The 24,408-nt window shown below is 37.5% G+C and overlaps 1 protein-coding gene and 1 long non-coding RNA gene across 5 annotated transcripts in view; one reads left to right on the top strand and one right to left on the bottom strand.

Moving 5' to 3' along the window:
* Nucleotides 1-24,408, bottom strand: part of Ccdc73 (coiled-coil domain containing 73) — a 100,268-nt gene that overhangs the window by 34,260 nt on the left and 41,600 nt on the right. For all 3 annotated transcript variants that reach the window (XM_021263981.2, XM_021263991.2, XM_021263989.2), the window contains exons 6-9: nucleotides 23,422-23,496; nucleotides 12,382-12,420; nucleotides 6,801-6,936; nucleotides 6,493-6,572 (exon numbers count right to left, since the gene is read on the bottom strand). In XM_021263981.2, coding sequence (XP_021119640.2) covers nucleotides 6,493-6,572; nucleotides 6,801-6,936; nucleotides 12,382-12,420; nucleotides 23,422-23,496 — 330 coding nt within the window. The remainder of the gene's footprint in view (nucleotides 1-6,492; nucleotides 6,573-6,800; nucleotides 6,937-12,381; nucleotides 12,421-23,421; nucleotides 23,497-24,408) is intronic.
* On the top strand, nucleotides 1,632-24,272 carry LOC106009948 (uncharacterized). Of its 2 annotated transcripts, none has more exons than XR_001183905.3 (4): nucleotides 1,632-2,400; nucleotides 5,030-5,093; nucleotides 11,239-11,286; nucleotides 21,319-24,272. It is a non-coding gene; the product is annotated as an uncharacterized LOC106009948 (long non-coding RNA). The 2 variants fall into 2 exon arrangements; XR_015451397.1 differs by having other exon boundaries at nucleotides 19,553-24,272.

Raw genomic sequence — 24,408 nt, 5'->3', positions numbered from 1 at the left:
AAGGCAACAACAGCACGTTACACCCTCATGTCACAGAGATATTCTTGGTTTAAATGTGAACAGACCAGTGCAGTTTTATTATAAGTACTGGAAAAATAAAACTTACCAGATGGTAAGTTATCAGCATTATGTTAACTGTAAAAGAACAGCATATTTTATAGCTGGAAAATAACTTTGACTGTTATAATCAACATTCCTACACTGAGTTTAAAATAGGTTAATTCCATATTATAAGTTCAGATTCAAGAATACGATAGACAGCAATTACAGAAATAAGACAGCATAATAAATTCTTATTCTAGTCCATACACCAAATGGTATTAACTTACTGAACAGAAGAATTCATAGGTTTTGCAATTTCCATTATAGATAAATATCCAAAAAACATGTGATGACATTAAAATGATTATGAATACCGAAAGACGGAAAAATAAATCTAGTTGTTACAGTAGTTAATATCCTAAAGATTTATGAAATTAACTCAAAGGTAAGATGTCTGCTAGAGGACCCTAGTTGAGGTTAAAAATGTTTTGTTTTGTTTTTTTGGTACCGGGGATCAAACTCCAGTCCTTGTGCTTGCGCAGCAGGCAGCGAAACCACTGAGCTAAATTCCCCACCCGAGGTTAAAATGTTTTGCATTATTTAGTCAAATGGTATCAGAGCAATAAAAATTCTTTTATGCTCAACTGACTCTATTTTTTTTGTACAGGGGATTGAACTCAGGACCTTGTGCTTGCAGGGCAGGCGGCACCACTGAGCTAAATCAACTATTTTTTTAAAAGACACCAATGATATTGACTTTAATATAATGTACATACACCTTTTTCACATAAGTGTTTCTAAAATCTTATTTTCAAATTGCTTTTTTACGTAATAATTTAAGTTTTAAAGGAAACTGGCATTTATTTTTTGAAATTTTAATTTTTTATATTAGGTTTTCCCAAAGAAAGATACACCTGAGTGAAGCAAATAACTATTCAATCAACTTAGGAAGTAGATTACTAGATGGCTTGTTTTATGCTGGTGATCTGTTCAAAGCTCACTCCTAAAACACGATGTCCTACTGAAGAGAGGTACATAGTAAAACTTACGTTCACTAACATAGATTACAATTAGCCAAATGAATAAAGGGGGATTGGTTTTCCAAAGTTGTTTTTCTTCTTCAAGTTTCAAAATACAATAAACTTCTATGTTTTTCTACATTTTTCAAAAACTGAAAAATCTGAAGCTGTTGGGATGAGGATTCTTATAGAAGACACCCTAAAATGTATCAATTACTATTTAATTAATTGTTAGGAAATAACAGGTAGGGAGAAGGGTAGGAATGGAAAACTAGTAAAGGCTGACAAAAGTAAAACCTAACAATTTCTTGTATCTTTCTCTTACATATGAATTAAAATCTTAAAAGCATAATAAATTAAAATCAAAGACCTCCATGAAATGATTTTCAACTGAAAATTATGCTTTTGATTTTATAGCCTTTATACGCTTTTAAATAGCCTGAACTTTTAGTACATTGTCTGTTTTCTAACCATTTTATTCAAAGCTGCTAGTGCAGCAAATAAACACCACATGCTTTGATCTCATTAAATTACAACGCATAGTTCCTAGAGCCATAAATACCATGCTGTTCTCCTGCACCTCCCTCTCTGGCAGGGGTGGTCTGCTTCACATCACTATCTCCTCGGTGACCAACGCTGCTCAGATAAACGGCGGAGGCCTCGAGTGCTGCTCACAGATAGCATCGGGCCTTCCTCGCGATGCCATCATGGTGAACCCAGCACTCAGCACTGCAATACTCAGTGTATCTAACAAGTAAGTCTGAAAGGAATTCTACCTTATCATAAACCAATAACGTAACTGTTCTGGACAAAATCACAGAACAGTATAAAAGAAAAATGAACATTATCCTGGGGAAAATTAATGATTAACAGTTTTAACTGAGTGAGATAACCAATGTTAGTAGATTTGATTAGCTTTGCAAAAAGAAAGTCAAAAATAAAAAGTGTTTATTAAAAAGCTACATAAAATATACAAAATATAAAACTAGTGTACCTCAAATACATAAAATATTAAAAACTGGCTCTTAAAATATTTTATATTGCTCATGCTTGCCATTACTTAGACTTTGAAGTCAAAACCCAGCACAGTCTCTCCTGTAAGAACAACCTGGCTGCACAGACGCTGACACAAGGCTTTCTAGAGTGTCAGAGCCAGCCACCGTCTAGCCATCAACCGGTCCAGGTGGACCTGGCCGAGAGCACAAGGCCTGGGACAGAGGCAAGCTTTCCTGCAAGCGCCCCATCCACTCATGCCGAGAAAGAGACATTCTTCACCCTCTCAATAAATCTGCCAAGGGTCTGTCTCCATGGATTCACATGAGCTCCATCTAATCTTCAGGTCAGTGTCTTCAACTGTACGTTAGAAACAGAATAGCTTATTTTCTTACCATGAAACTTTTCTTTTTATTTAATGAAAAAACAATAATTACAGATATTTACAAGGTATACTCTTTTAGCAATAGTACAATAACTAACAGAATAAAGGTATATCAATAGTTTAATATAATCAGAAAATTTTTATGGATATTATTTAATTCTTAAATCACTAACAAAAATACTAAATATTGGATATTCTCTCTCATGTGGAAGCTAAAACAGTTGATTTTCATAGAAATGAAGACTAGTGCAATGGTCACTAGAGGTTAGGAGGGGGAAGGAGGAAGAGAAATGGAAGCTAAATAACAGGTATCAAAATACAATTATATGGAATATATTTTAATTCTGTACAGCACAGTAAGGTGGCCATAGTTTACAACAATTATACATTTTATAAAGAACTACAAGAGAGAAGAGTTCCAACACAAAGAAATGATAAATGTTTAAGGAGATGCTAGTTACCCTGATTTGATCATCACAGATTATATACTTATATCAAATACCATACTGTACCATATGTCCAATAATTATATGTAAAAAAATTTAAATGCTCCAAAGACAAACAGATACCTCACCAAAGAAGATATATAGACAGCAAGTCAGCATATGAATAGACTCACAATGTCACATGTAACCAGGGGGTTGGAGATCGAAATGAGACAGACACCAGGGCTGGAGTGTAGCTCAGTGGTAGAGCAATGCATGATGCCCAGGGTTTGCTCCCGGACTCCACAAACAAACAAAACCACCCTACATATGTAGAGTCACCAAACTCCAAAGCACTGCGAGCATGGAGCACTGGTGCAGGTGACACTGAGGGCTTACACAAGCTTCGGACAGGATCCAAGGAACTCTGTGCTTCCCACTTACTTGCACTGGAATCCAGACTGCTGGAGAAAACACCTGTTACACTGAATACAGTAACTTCAAATAATGAAATTCTATGTATATAAAAAGGTATAAATGCGTAGATGGGGGGCTTTTTTCCTTTTAAAAGCAGAATCCTAGCTGGATGTGGTGGCTACATGTCTATAATCCCAGAAGCTGAGGCAAGAGGACCACAAGTTCCAGCCCAGCCAGAGCAATTTATGGTCTGCACAAGATCTTATCTTAAGGGGGCAGGGTGGCAGGGTGAGGATTCGCTCAGTACAAAAGCCCAGGATTAAATCTCCAATTAAATACATAAATAAGCAAGCAAGCAGCCTCCTTTTGAGTCGAGATGACAATACTGTCCTAAATTAGTAGATAAATAATGCATCTGAACCCCATCATTCATTTTTTTTAAATCCCTTGAATTCAAAATGAATTGTGAAAAGATGGCTAGGTGAGGCTTGGTGTGTGCATTAGTCACTTCCCTATCACTGGGTCAAAATCCCAACACCCACAACTTAGAGGAGAGACGTTTACTTTGGCTCACAGTTTCCGAGTGTTCACTCCAGGCTGGGTGGCTTCAAGGCAGAAAAAGCATGGAGGAAAGGGCTGGAGGAGGACAGGTTCTCAACCCAGGTGAGCCAGGAAGCAGAGAGAAAAGGAAGACCAGGGATAAGACCACACCCTTCCGGGTCACGCCCTATGACCTACTTCCCCCAATCATGCTCCACCCCTAACAGCACTGTCTGCCATGAACTCATCAGTGGACCACTGATGAGTGCAGAGTCTCCGTGAGCCAATCTCCCTCCAAAAGCCTGGCCTCTGAACACATGAGACTTCTGGGGGACATTTTAGAACTAAACTGTAACGTGTGAAATCTTCCATTTTGAATAGATTTTTTCCTTGTCCTAAGTCAACTAGCCTAGTTAGAATTTGAATTCATAACCTTGGCCTTAATAATGTTATAGCCTGTTATTAGTCACTTTCCCTTTCCTGGGACAAAATGCCTGATAGCTGCAACTTAGAGGTGGAGAGGTTTATTTTGTCTCTTAGTTTCAGAGGGTTCATCACATGGCTGTTGGCTCCAATACAGAAACGGCATGGTAGAAGGGATGGAAGAGAGAAGCTACTTAACCCATGGCAGCCAGGGCCACAGAGAGAAGGGAGGGCCCAGGGACAAGAACTCACCCTTCCAGGCAACAGTCCTAGTGAGCACCTTCTCTAATCAGACCCCAGCTCCTATTCAGCTATGAGTTCATCAGTGGATGAATCCTCTGGTGAGTATAGCACCCCCACGCTGCAGGCACCTTCGAAACACCCTATCTCTGAACACGCAAGGCTTTTGCGGGACATTTTACATCTAAACCATAACACAGACTAACCAACCATAGAGTCAGAATCCCTCCAGGAATCAGATGGCATTCATGGATTAGTATGCTTTGACGATGATTTATTCACAAAGGAGTGGACAGGATACAAAGGAACATAAGGGTGGTACAAGTTGCAGGTCCCACAGAAATGGAGCTGTCACCATTCCTAGGCCCAAAAGAACAAGAAGTTTACTGCAACCCAAAAAAGAGGCCATTATGAAGCACGGGCCAACCTGAAAGGAATGGTAACCTGCTGCAGGGGGTGGTCAGCCCAAAGGGACATCACATGAACATAGTAGGGGAACAAACACCCTGACTTAAAACTCTTTCCTCCTCCCATGTCCTGTCCAGGCTCCACTGGCCCAACTCAAGAGGCACAGAAAATAGAGAAAGCCCACTGTCGCAATTCATACAGGTAAGTTTTCCAGGCGTAAGTCTGGATCTAAAGGAAAGCCCGGAAGATATTTTGCACACAAAGGAATAACCACAAGTTAAATGCACTTTAGCTAGGATAGGGAGGTGGTTCTAAAGTGATCTGAAGTGGTGTTATTTGAGCTGGGGCTTTTACGAGAGTAAAGGAAGGAAGTGAGACGCATTATAGAAAGTACAAGGCCTTAACAATTTCTTCTTCCTCTTTTTTTTTTTTTGGTACCAGGGATCGAACTTGGATCCTTGTGCTTGCAGGGCAGGCGGTGGAACCACTGAGCTAAATTCCTGGCCCTTCCTCTCCTTTTTATCAGTTTGAGTATTTTCAGTTACAAATAACAGAAAACTGAACTAGCCTTGACCAAACTGACTTAAGTATGAATGGGGACTACTGGCTCACATGACTGAAAGCCCAGCAGTAGGGGAAGATGCAGACTTGGTGGATACAGGGACTTCATAACAATGTTATGAAGGAAGAGGCATTTTTATGTCACTTCCACTTTGATAGGAAGTGTGCCCTCTTTGGCTTCTCTTGTGGTTGTGGGGGTCTGCAAGCCACACTAGGGGTTACATTTTTCCTGGTTTATAGCCAGCAGTTCAGGTCATTTATCTGCTCTGGAATCAATGGCTAGCATGAGTTAAGAAGTATGCTTATGGCTTCTGCCAATTTAGGGCTCAGTTCTAAAGCTGGAGACATCAAAACAAAAATTCAGATAAGGTGAGGAAGGAGAAGGGGATGCTAGTGTTAAGTAAAACACAATGAATGTTCACTCGTGACACTCTTGCCATACCAGACCTTTTCTAGTTCTTCAGTCTTAAATTCTCCCCTGCCTCAAGGCTTTTGTCCATGCTCTTCTCTATGCGGAAACATTCCTTCCCCCGCACCCTTCATCCCCAATCCAATAAAGCTGACTCTTATATCATCACGTCCTAACTTCTCCAGATCATTTGTGAGTTTTAAATTATTTTGTCTATATATTTATTTTATGTCTAACTCCCCCACTGGACTATAAACCTTACAAAAATAGGAATGTGCTTTATTTTCTTCATAGTTGTGCCCTTAGTGCCACACAGCACTGGCACACAGAAGTCAGCAGTAAACACTGACTGAATGAATGAATAGTGCTAATGTAGCTGACATGTAGTGAATGCACACTGGTTATTTGTATTAGCATAAAAGTGCAAGCCAACGATCACAAGTCAAAGAAAAAGTATTTTGGATGTGCTGGAGCAAATTCATTCATTACATCACTGGAATCATAACTCAAAGTTTATGAATCTATACTTTTCCTACTAAAAATCTCTACCCACTGTTTTCTAGTAATATTGTGTAAGACTATTTTAGGCTATAATTTTTACTTACTAATATAAAACTATATCAATCATACCTTCTTTAAGCTGCATATTTCAGATTCTTGTTTTTTATTTAAAGCTGAAAGTCTTTTGTTTAATTGTATTGCTTCTTGCACTGTAATATGAAAGACATTTAGGAAAACGTACTCATGGTATATTTCAAAGAAAATATCACTAACTTGGACAGAGAAAATAGTGTCAATACAATGTATACAATTACTTAATATTCATTAAATGGTCATTTACTATTACTCATATCTGCTAAGTTCGATTTATTCATGATAAATAAGTCTATTTCAATAGACTTTAATGAATATGTAAGTTTAAACAAGATAACACCTACCATTTTGGTCTAACTTTACATGATTCTCTTTTACCAATCCAAATTGATTTGTTATTGTAGCATAGTATTTCTCAATTTCATTCAGTTGCTTATGATAATCTTCTTTAGCCAGAAGATGGAACTGGACCTTTTGTTCCTATTTTAAAGAATAAATTTTAAAGTTATCCATATAATATAAACATATGCTATGCAACATACAGTGGTAAACAACTCCTCTTAATAATATGCCAAAAATAAATGTCACGAAGAAATACTCTAGAACTACACCACCAGGAAGAAAATGTTAGGAGCTATTACTAAGTCTATGTAAAATAAAGCACACCATTTACCTGTAACAAAATAGTCACCTCATGTAATGCTTCCATTGTTTACAATTTCTTTTTCAAAATCAAGTGACTTTTATTTATATATAAAAAGCTAATCAATCTAGCACTAAAAATAGTGAGGGAGATTAAAGCAACAATCTTGGTACTTGTAAATTTTTTTTCTCTCTAACAGATCATCTGGATAATCAGGACCTACCTAGATCATTATTTTTATTCTTTGTTCTTTCAGTTTGTAAGCATAAATTTGATGCACATTATCAAAACTCAAGTAATTTTTGAGATTATTTTTAATGACCCAGCACCTTTACACTGCATTACAAAATAGAAGACATGGACAATATTTCTGTGACAGGAAGGCAATATAGTGTAGTAGAAAATCCACTTAAACTAGAGACGTAATTGGTAAAAATTGGACCCTACTTATAATATAAAGGTCTCCACTGCTTTCAGCTAACATAGATACTTTTACCATACTTAAGAATAGACTTTAACTTTTGAAAGTTGCTTAGTATGTGTGAAGCCCTGGGTTCGACTGCCAGTACCACCCCCAAAAATTATGTTAATAGAATCAATAATACTTTTTAAAGGCTTTAAAAAAATCTTGACATTAGCAGAATCATTGATTGACCTTAAAACTTTTTTTTAACTGCTTCAGCTTCCATGAAGAACAGTGCAAAAACAAAACAAAAAGAACAGTATAGGCCCATCAATTGGCATTCAATACTTGTCTTCTGAATGAGTTATTGTTATCCTGCAGAGTTCCAACAGTGGGTGTTTGTAGAAGTTACCTAACCAGTATCCATTTCCTTTACCTAATACTACCAGTACCATCATTTATTTTACTGAAATGATTCTTCCTCACTAGTTTCATAGTAATAAAATTGACAAGTTTCATTCTCCCCTATTGAAGGGAAAGGCATATTACCCAGAATAAACCAACTGATCTACCTTTCTGCCATTTCAATCTTGAACAAAAAGACTACAAAACTGAAAAAGTTTGGTGGTGGCCCTGTCCAAACTGGTATGTTTGGCTTTCTATCTCCTGCCTCACAAACGCCAAAGTTACTCTGATCCCCATTCATTCCCAAACATATTCTCCACTCTGGTTGATTGGGCACCTCCTCTGAATTTCTGTTTGTGTAAGTTATCCACAGCCATTTTTTACTATGTAAAAGCAAAGTACAGGTAGGATGGCACAGTAGTTAAAAGTTACTCTGTGCATGCTTAAATCCTGTCTCTGTGATTGAGTTAACATGACCTGGGGCAAATCACTCTATCTTAAAGTGGAGATTATCACAGCATCTCCTTCATAGGGTTGCTGTAAAGATAAAATGAATTTATATAAAGCACTAAGAACAGATCCTACTACATAATAATCACGATATAATGATTTGTTATTCTTCAACTGATAAAGGTATCTTTAAAAGTTTTAATTAACATATAGAATAAGCAGATCTTTCTCTTATATTAATCAAGAACACACAATTTAAGCTGTACCTAACTATACTGATAAGTCTGATGGTAGCCTTAACTTTTTCAAAATTATTTTTTAATGATTTTAACCAAAGTTATAATATAGTCAGTAATGATTACAACAGGTCAGTTCAAAGTTTCTCATACCCTCCTGTGGGCTTTTCAACATCATTACTTGGTCATTTGAATTAGCTGTTGACAAATATACTTAACCCCCAGAAATCTTATAACTGAGGTAGTTACTATTGCAATAGCTAAACAATGAAAAATAATAAGGCATATTCACTTCCTCTAAAATATCATTTAACTCCTGATGGAAAGAATTATAACTCTGAAAGATGTGTAAAAACCCAGTAGGATTTCACTGAGAACTGGTTATATGCCATTTTTTTTAATTCAATAAATTTTTCAATTCAAATATGTATGGAGCTTTCAAGAGAAAACTCTCTACTATATATTAATACATGATCCCAAAAACAGACTTAACTTTTCAACTGAAAAGTGGTAGGGAGTCAATGCTTGAAAAGATTCGCAATTCTGTTAACAACAAAAAATGCAGCAAAGGCCAAAGAGATTTCATAGGCATTTCCTATTCTAGAGCTACACACATTAACTTGTGATATACTCTACTTCAACATCCTTTTCTGAAGCCGAAGTTGAATTCAATAAAAATGTAATTTCATTTTTTTCCACGACATAATTCTGTTTTTCAGATACATTAGCCTACTCAGTGAACATGATAAACACTAACGACTTCCAGATCACATGAGCACTGACAGCTCCTCAGCCCACACACAGCATCTGAACTCAGCTGGCTGCCCTGACAGCTCTGACGATGTATGAAGAAATCTGTTGTTAAGTTTGCCACTAACTGCAGGATTATAATAAGCAGTTTTAAATTCTTTGAGAAACAACAACAAAATGAAATTGGTAATAACTACAAGAGATCTAAGAACATTTTAAAGAATAACAAAGTAATGGCACAACTATTATTAAAACTTTCATATTACATACTATATCAAATAGGAAATAAAGCTTATTTTATTGAGGTGACTAATAATTAAGTACATAGTGTACACTAAGTACATTATGTTCTTTTTACCTCTGTGATAGATTTAAATTAGTTTTTTCTTTTCTCTTTGGTACCAGGGATCAAACTCGGGTCCTTGAGCTTGCCCAGCAGGCGGCAAAACCACTGAGCTAAATCCCCGGCCCAAAATTGGCTTTTTCTTTTACACAACTTTACCATTAAATACAAGACTCAGTCCACAAGAAAATAATGTCCAGATGTATTACTTTCTAAACACATGTGTGCCTCGTTTTAAATTAAATGAGATTAATTTAAAAACTTTTGAAGACAAAATTGATTTCCCATAAGACAATTAGTTATGAATAAATTCAGAGGAAAATATAAAAATCTAAAACATCATATATTCTTAATTTCCAACTTTGCAACTCACTCTTTAAATTCTTTACTATGACCCCAAACTAAATCAATGGAGTTATAAAATTCAACTTTTAAAAACCAATGGCATCTTTTAAAAGATATCTTTACTTTGTTAGTCACAAATTTAAGGCACATACCACTTGGAAAATCTTTACACTGCTAATGTATATATACATACATACATAACATTTAAAATCAGGAAGTTATTTCCAGACAAGTCTTCAGTTTTAAAACAGTCTACTCTGAAAGAAAACACGTGGTTATTCACTGCCATAACAAAATCTCCAATATTGAAACTGCTTTTAATAAAGAAGAAATCTTTCTTACAAATTTTCTCTTCAAAGGAAAGTGATGTATCAAAAGAGAAATAAAATATGACTGAAACGTGACTTGATGAGTTTTTACTGCATTATGCAGTATTAACATACACAGCCATGTGACAGTCACCTATACATTTAATCACACAACATATCATCTACACAGTAATCACCAAACATAACAGGAAAGGTTTTTCTCCATGACCAAATCACAACAGTGGCTAATTTAATGTTGTATAAGTTTCTCTTTAACATGTTTTTGTTGCATTCTTGTTATTGGTAATGACTGATGTTTTTTGAAAAGAGGTTTGAATAGTTTTAGAGAAAGATAAAACTTTTGATTTGTGATGTATTAATCTATCAACACCACCTCTACAAGAAAGTCAGTTTATTGAATTCCCGAAAGACAGAAATTTACTAGTGCTCACCTGTAAGGTATCATGAACTTCTGTTAAAAGTTTCTTACACTATTTTTTAAATCATTTCTTTTAAGACACTAAATGTTACTACTCCTCAAACTCTTGCCTTGACACTAGTGTCTATCTTGGTCCTGTTTTGCACACAGAGCCAAATAATATAAAATAATGATGTACTGCTCTAAAAACGATTAACTTTTAGTAAAGAAAAGACAACATAAATTATATAAGAATGATATAAGAAAAATTAAGAATTATTATGTAAGATAGAGATATATCAAAATGTTTAGAAAAAAGATTATTTTTACTTTTTAAATTAAAAAAATAAACATTTTGTCAGAGTGGGCATAAGATATTAAATGTATGGATCAATATTTAAAATTACTTTAATGAAAAGTGATATAATGCTTTAAACTATCAGAAAAAAACATTATGACTCTAACTCAAATATTATTTTAGCAGGTTATAATTCACAACCACCAAAAGCTTGGAAGTGACCAAAACTAGGTAAGTATACTACATGTTTCTTTGTTTTTTAAAGATTATTAAGCATGAGTTTAATAAAATTTTAAACTGGAATAAAGGACATTTTATGTTGCCTTTGATCTTTAACTTGTAGCTTTATCTCCCAGGTCAAAGGACATATTATTCAATTTCACTATACTTTGTGTAAAATCACTGTTGCGTTGAAGATGACTTTCAGAACAAATGTCATGGTACTTAAAGCCAAACTGGAATCTAGTTTTGCAGCTTCTTAATTAAAATCACAGTTTAAAATAGTCTGACAATATTATTTTATTCTTTCCAGTTGAACAGCAATAGAATTTCACATCTTTTAGTCAATCAAGCTTAACAATCTCTCTATACGCTCTTTTATTTTCTAACACATCAAAACAATTTCAAGAAGCAAAATACTACTTTATGTTTCTATAGTTAATGTCATAAAGAGTCAGAAGCTAGACTCAAAAATTAATTTTACTTGCTTTACAGTCTGCTTCAAAGAATAAAGGTTGAAATAGCATTAACCCACATAAGAAGCTTTCTAAAAATTTAAGTGTATATAGGAGAATTCTCCTCAATCAAAACCACACACACACACACGCACTGGAATCAAATAGAGATAGAAAGGAAGAATATCACAGCAAATATTCCATATAATTTTGTCCTGTAAAAACAAAAATATTTATTTTTTTATATACATGGAAAGAGGAATTCACAACAAATACTTGTTGAACAATGGTAAGCACCACATCTAAATGTAGAACATAAAAGATGAATACCACATCCCAAATGCCACTTAATCTATTTCAATTTTTTATAATAAATAACAACATGTTTGTATGAATATCTAGAAAATATCATAAAAATAAAGGTTTCACATTTTATTTTATAATATAAAAGTACTGCAATAAATTTGTGAAAATTCATTTAAGCTGTACTGAATTGAAATTACAAGTCCAGGCTTTAAAGGTGATAGCAATATCCACTTTCAACTATTCCTAGTTTTTTAAACTATAAATATCACATTTATATTCACAAAAGCACTGTACATCTTAGGTACTAATCCAGGTGGGAGAAATATGTGCTGTGTCATTTCCTTACCATTTCACTTACTTTCTTCTGTAAAGAATATTTAGAAACCTTGAAAAAATAAAGAGGAAAAGCTCATTAAAAGTGTTTATTACAAGTTCCTTCTCACAATAAAATTGCATGCTATAAAATGTGGCATTGTATACAAAATTTTACTTACAATAGCTCTCTTCCTTATAACAATAATACACTGCCCTAAACATTCACACACACACACACACACACACACACGCGCGCGCGTGCATCCCCCTAGGTTCTTGGATTACAGCAGTGAACTAAACAGCTTTCTTCCTAGCAAGAGTGGTGCAGACAGACAATAAACCTGAGTGACGGGTACACTATGTTAATGCGGACAGCTACTAAGACAAACACGAAAGGGTAGAGAGAGACCAGTCTAGGGGAGTTCACAGAAGAAATCCTGAACGAACAGTTAAGCATAAAAGTCATTATAAACAAGTAAATCATCTCCAAACCCTGGGTGTCATTAACACTCAGTACTTCCAGATCCTTTTAGTTGCTTTTAAATGCATTTATACTTTAAAAGAGAGACAGGGGAGTGATGATAATAGATGTACTACTTTATAACCTCTTTTTATCTAACATGTGACAAACACCTTTCTGTGACCGGTTAGCACACAACATAACTTTTAACAGCTACAAAGTACCCCACTGTTTCATTTGATCGTAGTTTACCTTAGCACTCTCCGGTTTATAGGTTTACTCGATTTTCAATTTTTTATGTTATAAATTATTCTAAAATAAAATGCTTGTACCTAGAATTTTGTAGTTGTTCACTTTATCAGGATAAATTCCAAGAAGCAGCACCTCTAACATTTGTTCACTTTGTAGGCTTTTAAAAGTTGTTACACAGTCCTCCAGAGTGGCTGAGTTAAATTCCAACCAGCTGTTTATGAATGCTCATTTTTTAAACTGTACATACATTTGTTAATTTTTTTGAGACAGGGTCTCACTGTGTAGTTCAAGCTGGCCTTGAACTCGTGATCCTCCTGCCTCAGTCCACAAAGTGCTGGGATTACAAGTGTGCACCACCACACCTGGCTTAAATTTTACATAAAAATTCAATAATTTCTTCACATTTCCTATGAAACAAATTCTTTAACCTACTGCCATGAACAAGTTGATGTTTTCAGTTCATCTTGATGGGATGGGTAATGTGTGATTCCTTCCTTCAACAAATACTGAATGCTCAGTGTAGGAAAAATATTGATATAGATGGTTGGGGTACAACACTGGCTTAGATTCTCAGCAAGACAAACCATGAGCAATATAAATAAATTAAATAGATGCTATATTCGATACTGATGAGTGCTAAAGAAAAATAATAAACGACAGAAGGGGATTTCATAGGATGACCAGGAAAGACCTTTTGGAGGCAGCACCTTTTAAGTAAAGACTTGACTAGACTATTTCAGCCAATACAAAGCCCTACAGGGATAACACTGGTGTGTTCTAGGATAGCAGGGAAGTCTACATGCCTGGAAAGGGGTAAGCAGGGGAACAGCAGCCAAAGATGAGTTCAGAGATGGGTAAGAGGAGGAGGACCCAAATCAGAATAGACCTTGTGATGCATGCAAGGATATGTTGGTCAGCTTTCTGCAGCTATAACCAAAAACCTGAGAACAACAACTTAGAGCAGGAAAGATTTACTTTGGCTTATGGTCTCAGAAGTTTCGAGGCAGCTGTGGTAAGGCAGAAAAATGGTGGAAAGGTGTTGTGGAGGAGCGCTGGAAGACAGAGGGGAAGAGGCTGTGGACCAGATGTAGTCCCTGAGGCCACACCCATGACCTGCTGCCTTCCAGGAGGCACAGCTTCCTCACTTCCCACCACTTCCCAGTAATGCTAGCAGATTATAGCCTCATGGAGGGGTCACCCCACTGATGAAGCTAGAGCCCTTGTGACACAATCGCCCTGTGAAAAACCTACTGTGACATACATGAGACTTCTGGGGGACATTTTACACCTAAACCATAACACAAGGATTTAAATTTTGAAAGGAATGAGACAGGAAGCCACCAGAGAGTTCCAAGCACAAAGATAACACAGGCTGCAGTACTGATCATGCCCAAAGCAGGCTGTAAGCAGTGTAGGCTGTGAGGAGCTAGCCCCACAACTGGCTTGTTTATAGCAGTGAGTCCAGCCGAAGCCTATGTGCTGAGGTCAGAGTGACTCACATCCAAATTCCGTTCCCACAACTAAAACCTTCTAACTAGAAGGGCAGTGTTCTAATTACAACCATAGATACTCTATTTTGTTCCTAATTCGAGAATGATTTGTCTTTTGTGAGCCTTGCTTAATTTCCATAGAAACCGCATGAACTGCACATCTTTACACATAGTGTTATCCTTGCACATAGCTCTCCTTTACCCCAGTTTACACCAATAAAAATCAGTGGCTTGGACTGGCCAGTGCCTTTGTCAGTTGTACCAGCATTGGTTGTCATGGCTCCCACTTTCTGCCTCTTAGTTCTATCTTTTTAGGTTTTTTTTCCTCAGGTCTGCATCATACAATGAGTAGGAGACTGAAGCCTACTGCAGAGGTTTCCAGTAATGTTTCAGGGGTCCCCAGTAACAGGCAGTTTTTTTCAAAGGACAGCTCTGATGATACATGAACATGAGAAGAAAACAAAAGTGGTGGCAGGAGAACCACTTTACACATTACAGTAATAATCCAGATGAAAGGGGATGGTGAACAGCACTAGAGTGCAAGTAGCAGATGTAGTGACAAGTAGCCAGATCCTAAATACACTTTGCAGGGAGAAGCTAATTTTCCAGAAAGGGGAATTGCAGGAATTTGGTTTTAAACATGTCAAGTTTGAGATGTCTTTCAGAGATCTAGGCAGAAACACCAAATAGTTAATCCCAGCTGGATTCAGGATTGGAAATATACATGTGGAAGTCACTGCTGTGCAGATCACATTTTAAAGACATATGCCTGGGTGAAAGCAGAGTATTTATAAGGCATACAGAACAGAAGCAAAGTAAGATAGTGGTCAGCTAGAAAATTTTTAACTCAAAAGACAAAATTTAAGGGACTATTAGTCTATTACTGAATATTATCTGCTACCATTACCCATAGATAAAACTAATAGATGTAGAGCAAACTTGCCAAATTACTTGAGACCACTGCTTTTCAGACACATAACCTTCACATTCTAGTCCTCCTGAATTACAATCCACCACTCTATTTTATCAATGCCACTAGAGTAATGCCTAATTTATAAAAGTACCACATGGCTGCTTTTCTGACACAAAGTTGAATTTGAAAGTAAGATAATTACACTGAAACACAATATTTTTATGCATGTTATATTTAATGTTTTATTTTTTAATCCTAAAAATCACATACACTTTGGTTTATAATAGCAGATACAGGTATCTGTCTAGTAAAGAAACAAAGCTATAGCTATATTAATTAACATTAGCTGTAGAAGGAAATTTCAAAGATGACAGATACCTACCTTTCTAATGATTATATTACACTTTATGAAGCAAAATGCAATGAAAGTTCACTAAAAGCACACTTTTTTAGAGCAAACCTTATTTTCCTACTAATTTTTTCATTAATTGTACTTTATGTTCCTTTAAACAAAGTCCCTCAAAATACAATGTTAGAACATTTAACCCTTCTCTCTTTCACAATGACCCAGGCCCAGGTCCACGCAGTGAGGCAGGACAAGGTGAGGATCCAAGAAGAAGTGTTGAGGAAGTGATGGCCACAGTGCTGCAGAATAGGAGCCAGGTTGATGGAGGACAGAGGTCCCCAGGGAGGAGAACCCTCTGCTGTGGGGTGCAGCGCAGTGGGAAGACATGTACTTAGCAAGAGCAAGGCTCTGGACTCAGCCCCCAGCACAGGAAGGGAGGAAGGAGGGGCAGGTGAACCCAGTAAAAGGGCGACCTAGCTCGAGGTGTCAGAATCCACACTGGGCAAGGATGGTCTCCACATGAAGAAGGAGCAGATGCCAGAATAACCGAGTGACTACACACAGGAAGATTTATCAAATATGTAAACATACTGACAATAATGAAAGTCAGAAGGAAAGAGTAGACAGGAGAGAAATAAACTAAACTACCCCTGTGCTTGGAGACCATGCTTGGACACGGTTTGAATTAATGGTTCTAAATCAAAGCAGACACAGAAATAAAGGATAACTGTAAGTGTGTGTGCACATGCATGTGTCTATAAATGCTTGCATACATCCCCCAGTTCTGTTTGGAGCTCCTGGAAGCACTGACACCTCACAGCCCCGAGTGGGACAATGCCCAGATCTCATCTTCTGAGTACCACTTTTCTGCTAATAGGAGCCAGTTCAATACAGAGAAACAGTTTGTTCCAAGCCAAGGTCAGGTAAAGTACACCATGATCCTGGAATATTTGATTTTTATTTGAAAGCTGGAAAGTGCTAAAATAATAATGAAGACATGTCAGAGACTAAAAACCCAGCTTAAATGAACTCTTGCTGGCGAAACCAAGGATAATTTGAACATGAAAATAAATGACAGTCATAGATTTTAATCCACTGAATAAAAACTGAGTCCATAATGGTATAAAAATAAACATCAAAAGTTTTGTGAGAAATGAGATATTTATATGGTTTCAAAGTACCTCCCTACCAAATACTCTAAATACAAAGAGGTAAAGGGTAACTTTACAGAGGAGGAACATGTCAGATAGCACCTTAATTATCAAAGTGAACATCAATAATGAAACAAACTAAAAGCATTGTGTTATATGATATAATTCAATAAGAACACAGCATTACTTCTATAATAGTCTTGCCAGAAAGACATAAACCAAATCTAATCAAAAGGAAACATAATACAACCAGAAATTAAGGAATATTCTATAAAATAACTGGTCTGTAATGTCCAAGAGCATCAGTGTCCTAAAAACCGAGCAAACACTGGGGAACTCCTCCAAACTGGAAGAGATGAAAGAGGTACAAGAACTAAATGCAACACTGGATTCTAACCTGGATCCTGCTGTAAAATACTTTGCTGGGACAAGGAGTGAAAAGCAAGTGGGCCCTGGACATGACAGTTACGCACCAATGTCAGCTTCTTGATTTTGATGGCTTGTTATAGTTTCACAGGAAAACGTCCCTGACTGCAAGGAAGACACACAATACAGTAACAGGGTGATGCAGCATCAGGCTGGCAAATGCTTCTCTAATTACTCAGGAAAATAAGTTCTGTGTATTGTATTTCCAACTTCTTTGTAAGTGTAGGATAGTTTCAAAAGAAAAAAATTAAGTGACTTTAAAAACACTGCGGAATGAACTGATGTAAAATGTTTGAAAAATATAACATCAATTAAAAAATAATAGCTTAAGTTCAAAAGAAAGGCAAGGACATTTCCAAACACCTGAAACAAGAAAGGAAACCCAAAGGGAGCGATGAAAGCATGCAAGCTGAAGCTTTGGTGATCCAAGAACCCCACACAGCACAGAGCCAAGGGATCTGGGGATTAAAGAAAGGGCCCAGAAGAGCTGCTGTCCCCGAGAAAGGAGGACTGGAGAAATAGAGCCACCAACACAAAGAAGTGTGGTTCTGTCTGGGTCTCTTGCTCAAAAACAGAGGTTATCCCATAAGAAACTGAACCTCTCAATGTGCAGCTCAAGAGGGAATGAAGAGCTCATATAGAAGATACACACACCCTTAGACAACAAATTAATGGAGCACTGGGAACTGTTCAGCAAAGTCTTCAAGGCTCAGCATGGAAGCAAACCTAGAGGAGCTCTGTATAAAGAATTCACAACACAACCTCACCAGGAAATGGTATCTATCGCTCCAGAGGGGCTCACAATTTAAAATTCATGAGCCACATTAAAAAGGAAGATCTACAACGAGGAAGGATCAGCAGGCAGACATTGCAAGGAGGAAGATTTGTTAACCACCCCCAAATTATCAGAGATAATCAAATTTCAAAGGTATTATAAAATTATTTTAAATGATTAAAGACATAAGAGATATAATAAAAAGTATGAGAAAAGTATAAGATAGTATTAAAAAAGCAGATATGAAAACCAAATAAAACTTCCATAAAAGAAAATTATAGTCAAGGAAAAACAGCTTAATGGAGAAATTATATGACAAAACACAGTTGAAGAATTAGTGAACTAGAAGATAGGTCTAAGGAAATTACATAAAATATCTCAAGTTCACAAAGATAAAGATGTAGAGGCCTGGCATGGTGCATCCTATCATCCTAGCAGTCTGGGAGGCTGAGGCAGAAGACCACAAGTTTGAGCCCAGCCTGGACAACTCAGCAAGACCCTGTCTCGAAATTTAAAAACAAAAGTTGTTTAAAAGGCTGGAAATGTAACTCAGTGCAAAAGGTCCTAGGTTCAATCCCCAGTACTGAAACAAAGAAAAAAGGAAGGGAAGAAAAAAGGGATGCAGGGTGAGAGGGAGGGAGGGAGGGAGGGGAAGTATAGGGATGTGTAGGACAGTGAGAAGATCCGAAAATTACCTTCTTACAAGTCACAAGGGAGAAAATACAAACTTTGAGGAAGGTTACTTGAAAGGATAATGACTTTTATTTTCCCAAAACAAATAAAACATAATTTTCACGCTGCAGAAACAAATGTTGTAAATTACAAAAAAAAAAAAACAAGAAAAAGAGGACACTCGGGCCAGGGATTTAGCTCAGTGGTTTCGCCGTCTGCCTCGCAAGCTCAAGGACCCAATTTCGATCCCCAGTACCAACAACAAAAAAGAAAAGAAAAGAAAAAGAGGACACATCCTGGTAATGAAGATAATGACTAATTGCATTTAGAAAGCGGTAGGACTGAGAATGCTTTTTAAAAGACGTAGGGGGCGTATTTAAGTTCCCAGCAAGACTGAGAGGGAGGCAGAGATGCCCCGAAGACTCCCTGACCTCACACCTGCACAGCCTCCCACGGTCGTGTCCCCAGCACTGTGGCATCTTGTTACAACTACTAAGCCCAAGAGACGCGCCACTGTACCCCAAGTCCGCACGCCGGTACGGCGCACGCTGTGGCTCTGGACACCTGTGACGATGTCTACCACACCAGTGCCGGGCACAGGCTTCCCTGCCTAACGATGCCTCGTGGTCTGCTTTATCATCCCTTCTTCCTCCTCCCTAACCTCTGGCAACACTGACATTTTACTGTTTTTCCACAATAAAGTTTTCTCTTTTCCAGAATGTCGGAGATTTGGAATCATGCAGATCAGCTTCTCTCTCTTCCTTGGTAATACGCATTTAAAGTTTCTCTGTCTTCCCATGGCTGGACAGCTAGAGTCTTTTAACACTGACTGACATTCCCGAGTCTGCGGTACCACCACTCTAGGTCATCTCTTCACCACCGGAACACACCCTGATGGCTCCGAGACCTGGAACACGGACTGAGTGCGGCCAGTGTCCGTGTGCTCGGCAGTTTTCAGTTCATCCGGGTTAATACACGGGAGTGTGATTTGCTGCGTCCTTAGTTTGTGAGAAAGTCGAAATGACTCCCGGCAGAGCTGTACCACTGCGCTCTCCCACCAGCAGCTCGGAGAGCTCCTGTTGCTCCCGTCCTCTTCTACATCTGCTGGTGGCGTTGGTGCTCCAGAGTGGTCGTTTTCACTGATGCACAGCAGTACTTCAGTGTTTTGATTCGCATTTTCTTGATGACATATGATAAGGGACATCTTTTCATATGCTTACGTCATCTGTATATCTTTTTTGGTGAAGTGTCTGTTAATATCTTTGGCCTGTTTTAGCCAGGCCTGGGTGGTGCATGCTTGTAATCAGCACTCTAGGAGGCTGAGGCAGAAGGATTCAAAGTTTGAGTCTCAGCAACCTGCCAAGACCCTGACTCAAAATAAAAGCAAATGACAAGGACCAGGATGTAGCTCCATGTGAAAGCTCTGGGTTTAACCCCCAACACCAGAAGAAAAAAAAGGGAAAGTGAAAAGATCTTCAACCTGTTTTTTAGTGGGTTGCTTTCTTATACTTGGGTTTTAAGAGTTTTTTTATACATTTTGAATAGCAGTCTTTTATCAGATGTATCTATCTTTTGCAAATATTTTCTTCTATCTATGGTTTGTCTTGAAGAGCAGAAGTTTTTAATTTTAGTGAAGCCCAGCTTATATCTTTCATGGATCATGACTTTGCTATTGCATCTAAAAAGTCATCAACAAACACATGATCAACTAGGTTTTCTCCTATGTAATCTCATAGTAGTTTTGTAGTTTTTTGTCTTACATTCCAGTCTGTGGTTCATTCTGAGTTCATTTTTGTGAAGGGTATAAATTTGTGTGCAGCACCTTTTCTTTCATTTGTATGTCCACATGTTCCAGCACCATCTGTTGATGAGGATGCTTTTTCACCTTCCCAACTCTGGGACCTTTATTTTTTGTTGTTTGTCCTTCTATTCCTTCTCCAGAATAAAAAATTACTCACGGCAGTCTAAGCACTCCTTACCAATGTATAACTCAAAGCTCTGGGGCCTAATGGTACCTGCGCTCTGCACTAAGTTATTCAGGCATGCAACTCAGCTGAGAGAAATCCCAGCTCAATACCTGGCGAGCACCATACCAGAAAGGACTGGAGGCTTGTGAGAAAGCCTGGGCCAACACCCTGCTCCAGAGAGCTCTGGCTAAGAAGGCCAAGAGAGAAGCTTTTCTTGTACAGCCACGATCATATGTTCCCTGCTCATTTCTCCAAGCACCTCGGCTGGAAAGGTTTTGTTTTTGTTTTTGGTGGTCCAGGGCTCTGTGCACATGGGGCAGGAGCTCTATCCCTGAGTTACACTCCCAACCCAGCTCACAGGAACTGTGTCCAGATCCAGCCACAAGGCAGTCACATGCAAACCCTGGTGAACACTTCAACTGAAAGCATGGGGGGACAAAGCTCCCCCTGGCCAGACACCCCACAGTAGCAGCAGAGAGGAACAGCACAACCATTGCTAACACTGCACCTTTGCAGGTCCACCACAGACTGACACCCCTGACAAGACTGCATGTGAGGGTCACAGAGTGGGAGCTGCAACTCCAGTCTCCTCTCCCGAGCAGCACCTTGACTTGCACCACTTTCTAACCAGGTAACAAGAACCCTGGGCCCCTCGTGACCACAGAGTAACCAGCCAGAGACACTCCAAGGAACAGAGCCTGCATGGACCTCTTTCACCTGAGACCACCAGTCCCCTGCCAGGGTCACCACAGATGGTGCACCTCGGCTGTGATGGTGCTACTGGGATAGAACAGATATGCATTTACATATATAAATATATACGAATATGCAAATACGTTTTTAGTCTCAGACAACCACTATAAGAATTACAAAGGGGATACATTTTAAAACCATACAATCTCAGGCTGGGGATTTAGCTCAGTGGTTCCACCGTCTCCCTCGAAAGTGCAAGGTCCTGAGTTCAATCCTCAGTACCAAACAAAACCAAAAAACCAAAAACAAAAAAATATACAACCCCAAGTCCTATTCATACCCTTCTAAAAATGATTTTTTTTCTGGCTTTTCCTAGATTCACCAATGTTTAACATATTTCCATACTTTCTCGTCTGTATGTTTATACACACATACTTTATTTCCTGAACTACATGAAAGTAACTTACAGCCATTAGGAAACATTGCTCCTCGATATGTCATCGTAACTTTTCTAGTAAAGATGTCTGTCTAACCACGGTACCCATAACACCCCAGGAGATTAGTGTTAGACTCACTGTCATCTCCTATAAAGTCCTGTTCAAAGTTCCCAATTGTCCTATTTTATTTATTTGTTTATTTATTTATTGGTATCAAGATTGAACTCAGAACCTTGCTCTTGTGAAGCAGGCGCAGTGCCACTGAGCTAAATCTCTGGCATTGTCCTAATTTTTATGGCTTTGATTTTCCCTGATCCAGCATCCAGTTTCCCTGATCCAGTTCATATATTGCACATGACTGTTCTCTTTATTCTCTTTTATCAAAAATAAATCTTCTAATACTGCAAGACAGCCATCTTGGAGGACAGCGCACAGTATGAATCTGTCTCATCATCCCTTCGTATTAGATTTGGGTTAATATTTTTGGGCAGAAGCTTACACAGGTAGAGTTGTGTGCCCTCACTGCATAAGAACAGTGGCCCTGGGCAGGCTGCAATCACGATTAGCAATGCTACACTCGATCTTCCGATTAAGGTGATGATCTTCAGGACCCTTCCATTGTAAATATATATTTTGCTCTCTGTAATTAATGTTATCTAAGAATAATACTTGGAAATCACAGGAATATCTTCTTCCCCAACAATCTTTGCTTCACCTTATTTTTTCACAATTTCCACAAGGGCAGTGGAGTCTTCCACCCACTGCCATATCCTGTGCTAGCACACAGTAGACCCTAATAAACATCACTGAGCGAGTCTCCAGTGGTAGAGCACTTCTGTGTCTTCTGTAAGACTGAGCAAGGGCAAAAGTGATGTTTTCTTAGTCTTTGTATTTGCAGAAAATAAACACCATGGTAAGTAGTCAATTAATACTGTTTCAACTTTTTGTTGTCTTTGTTTCCATTCATTTACTGATCCATTTATTTATTTAGAGACAGGGTCTGGCTGTACAGTCCAGGCTGGCCTAGGCTCACTGTGTAGTTCTACTGAGCTCACTGGCCTCTGACCTGTGGTGATCCTGCCTCAGCCTCTTGAGGGTTGGGATCACAGGCTTGAGCCACCACACCTGGCCCTCTAATCTTTTGTTTTGCTTTGTTTTAATTTAATTTTTAAAGACCATGGGTAAATAAACAATACTGTATGAGCATTACTTGTTTTCCTCATCTATAAAGTGTTAAAAACTACAATTGTATTACTATTAAAAATAATAAAAGTTACTTAAATATTTTTAAATAAAAGATGAAGCAAAAATCCTAACTTGACATTTAAGGTTCACAGGAAAATCTATTAAATTATGTAATGTATTGCAACATGAGCTTTTGTCAGCTTTGCTAGCTTACATGTTTAGTAGTGTTTACTGATATTTTGCTAAAACTACAAATTGCTTTTGTCGAGCAAATTACTTTTTAAGTAAAACTAAATTACATTACCTGTAACTCTTTTAATGTTTCCTTCAATCCTTCTATTTCTTTTTCTTTTATTTCTGAAGCAAGCTGATATTTTCCCTTCAAATAAAAAACTATATTTTAATACTTTCTAATGCATAGAACATAAAGGGAAATTTAAGAGCTCAAGGGTCAAAGTCTCTACTTCATAGGCTTGAAACTTGTACCTCTGACAAACTACATTTAATGGCTTCAAAATAGCAAGAGTTACAATGAGGCCTTTATATAATTACAATTATCATGAAATGAAAAATAATAACAAATCACTTTATCAGTAAAGCATTCCTAGGAGAACTTATAGACACTACCTAATTACTTAATTCTTTGTTTTTTTGGTACCAGGGATTGAACTCAGGACCTTGCATTTTTGAGGCAGGCAGTGGAACCACTGAGCTAAATCCCTGGCCCCCATAATAATTACTTAATCCTTAACAGCTAGAATAAATTTACACTCATCTACCAGATTCTGCAAGGTATTGCTTCCAAGACCATAAATACCAAAATCTGAATATGCTTAAGTTTGATTACATAAAATGGCATAGTATTTGCATATAACCTACACATATCTTCCCATATATGTTAAACCATCTCTAGAGTACTTCCAATATCTACAATACCAGAGACAATGTAAATACTATGTAAACAGTTGTCATGCTACACTGTTCACAGAATAATAGGAAGAAAATCTGTGCATGTTTGTGCACATGGACATTTTCTGCCCTAGTATTTTCTGTGAGCAGTTGGTTGAACCTATGATATGAAACCCATAGATAGAGAGGTCCAATTATATTCCAATTAATAAGGTATGAGTGTGCATTTGTATAATAAATACAAGGATAGAGGACAACTTTTTATTAAGCTTTTTTGCTAAAAATAATAAGCTATAAATTATTAATATTATAAATTATATATTATGGGATATATATATATATATATATATATAATACATAAAAAAAATATTTAGTTCCAGAT

This window comes from Heterocephalus glaber, unplaced genomic scaffold, assembly GCF_053883595.1.
Source record: "Heterocephalus glaber isolate CG9 unplaced genomic scaffold, H.glaber_assembly_v1.0 deba00001428, whole genome shotgun sequence".
In the NCBI taxonomy this organism is placed as follows: domain Eukaryota; kingdom Metazoa; phylum Chordata; class Mammalia; order Rodentia; family Bathyergidae; genus Heterocephalus; species Heterocephalus glaber.
This window is presented reverse-complemented; position numbering and strand designations above follow the sequence as displayed.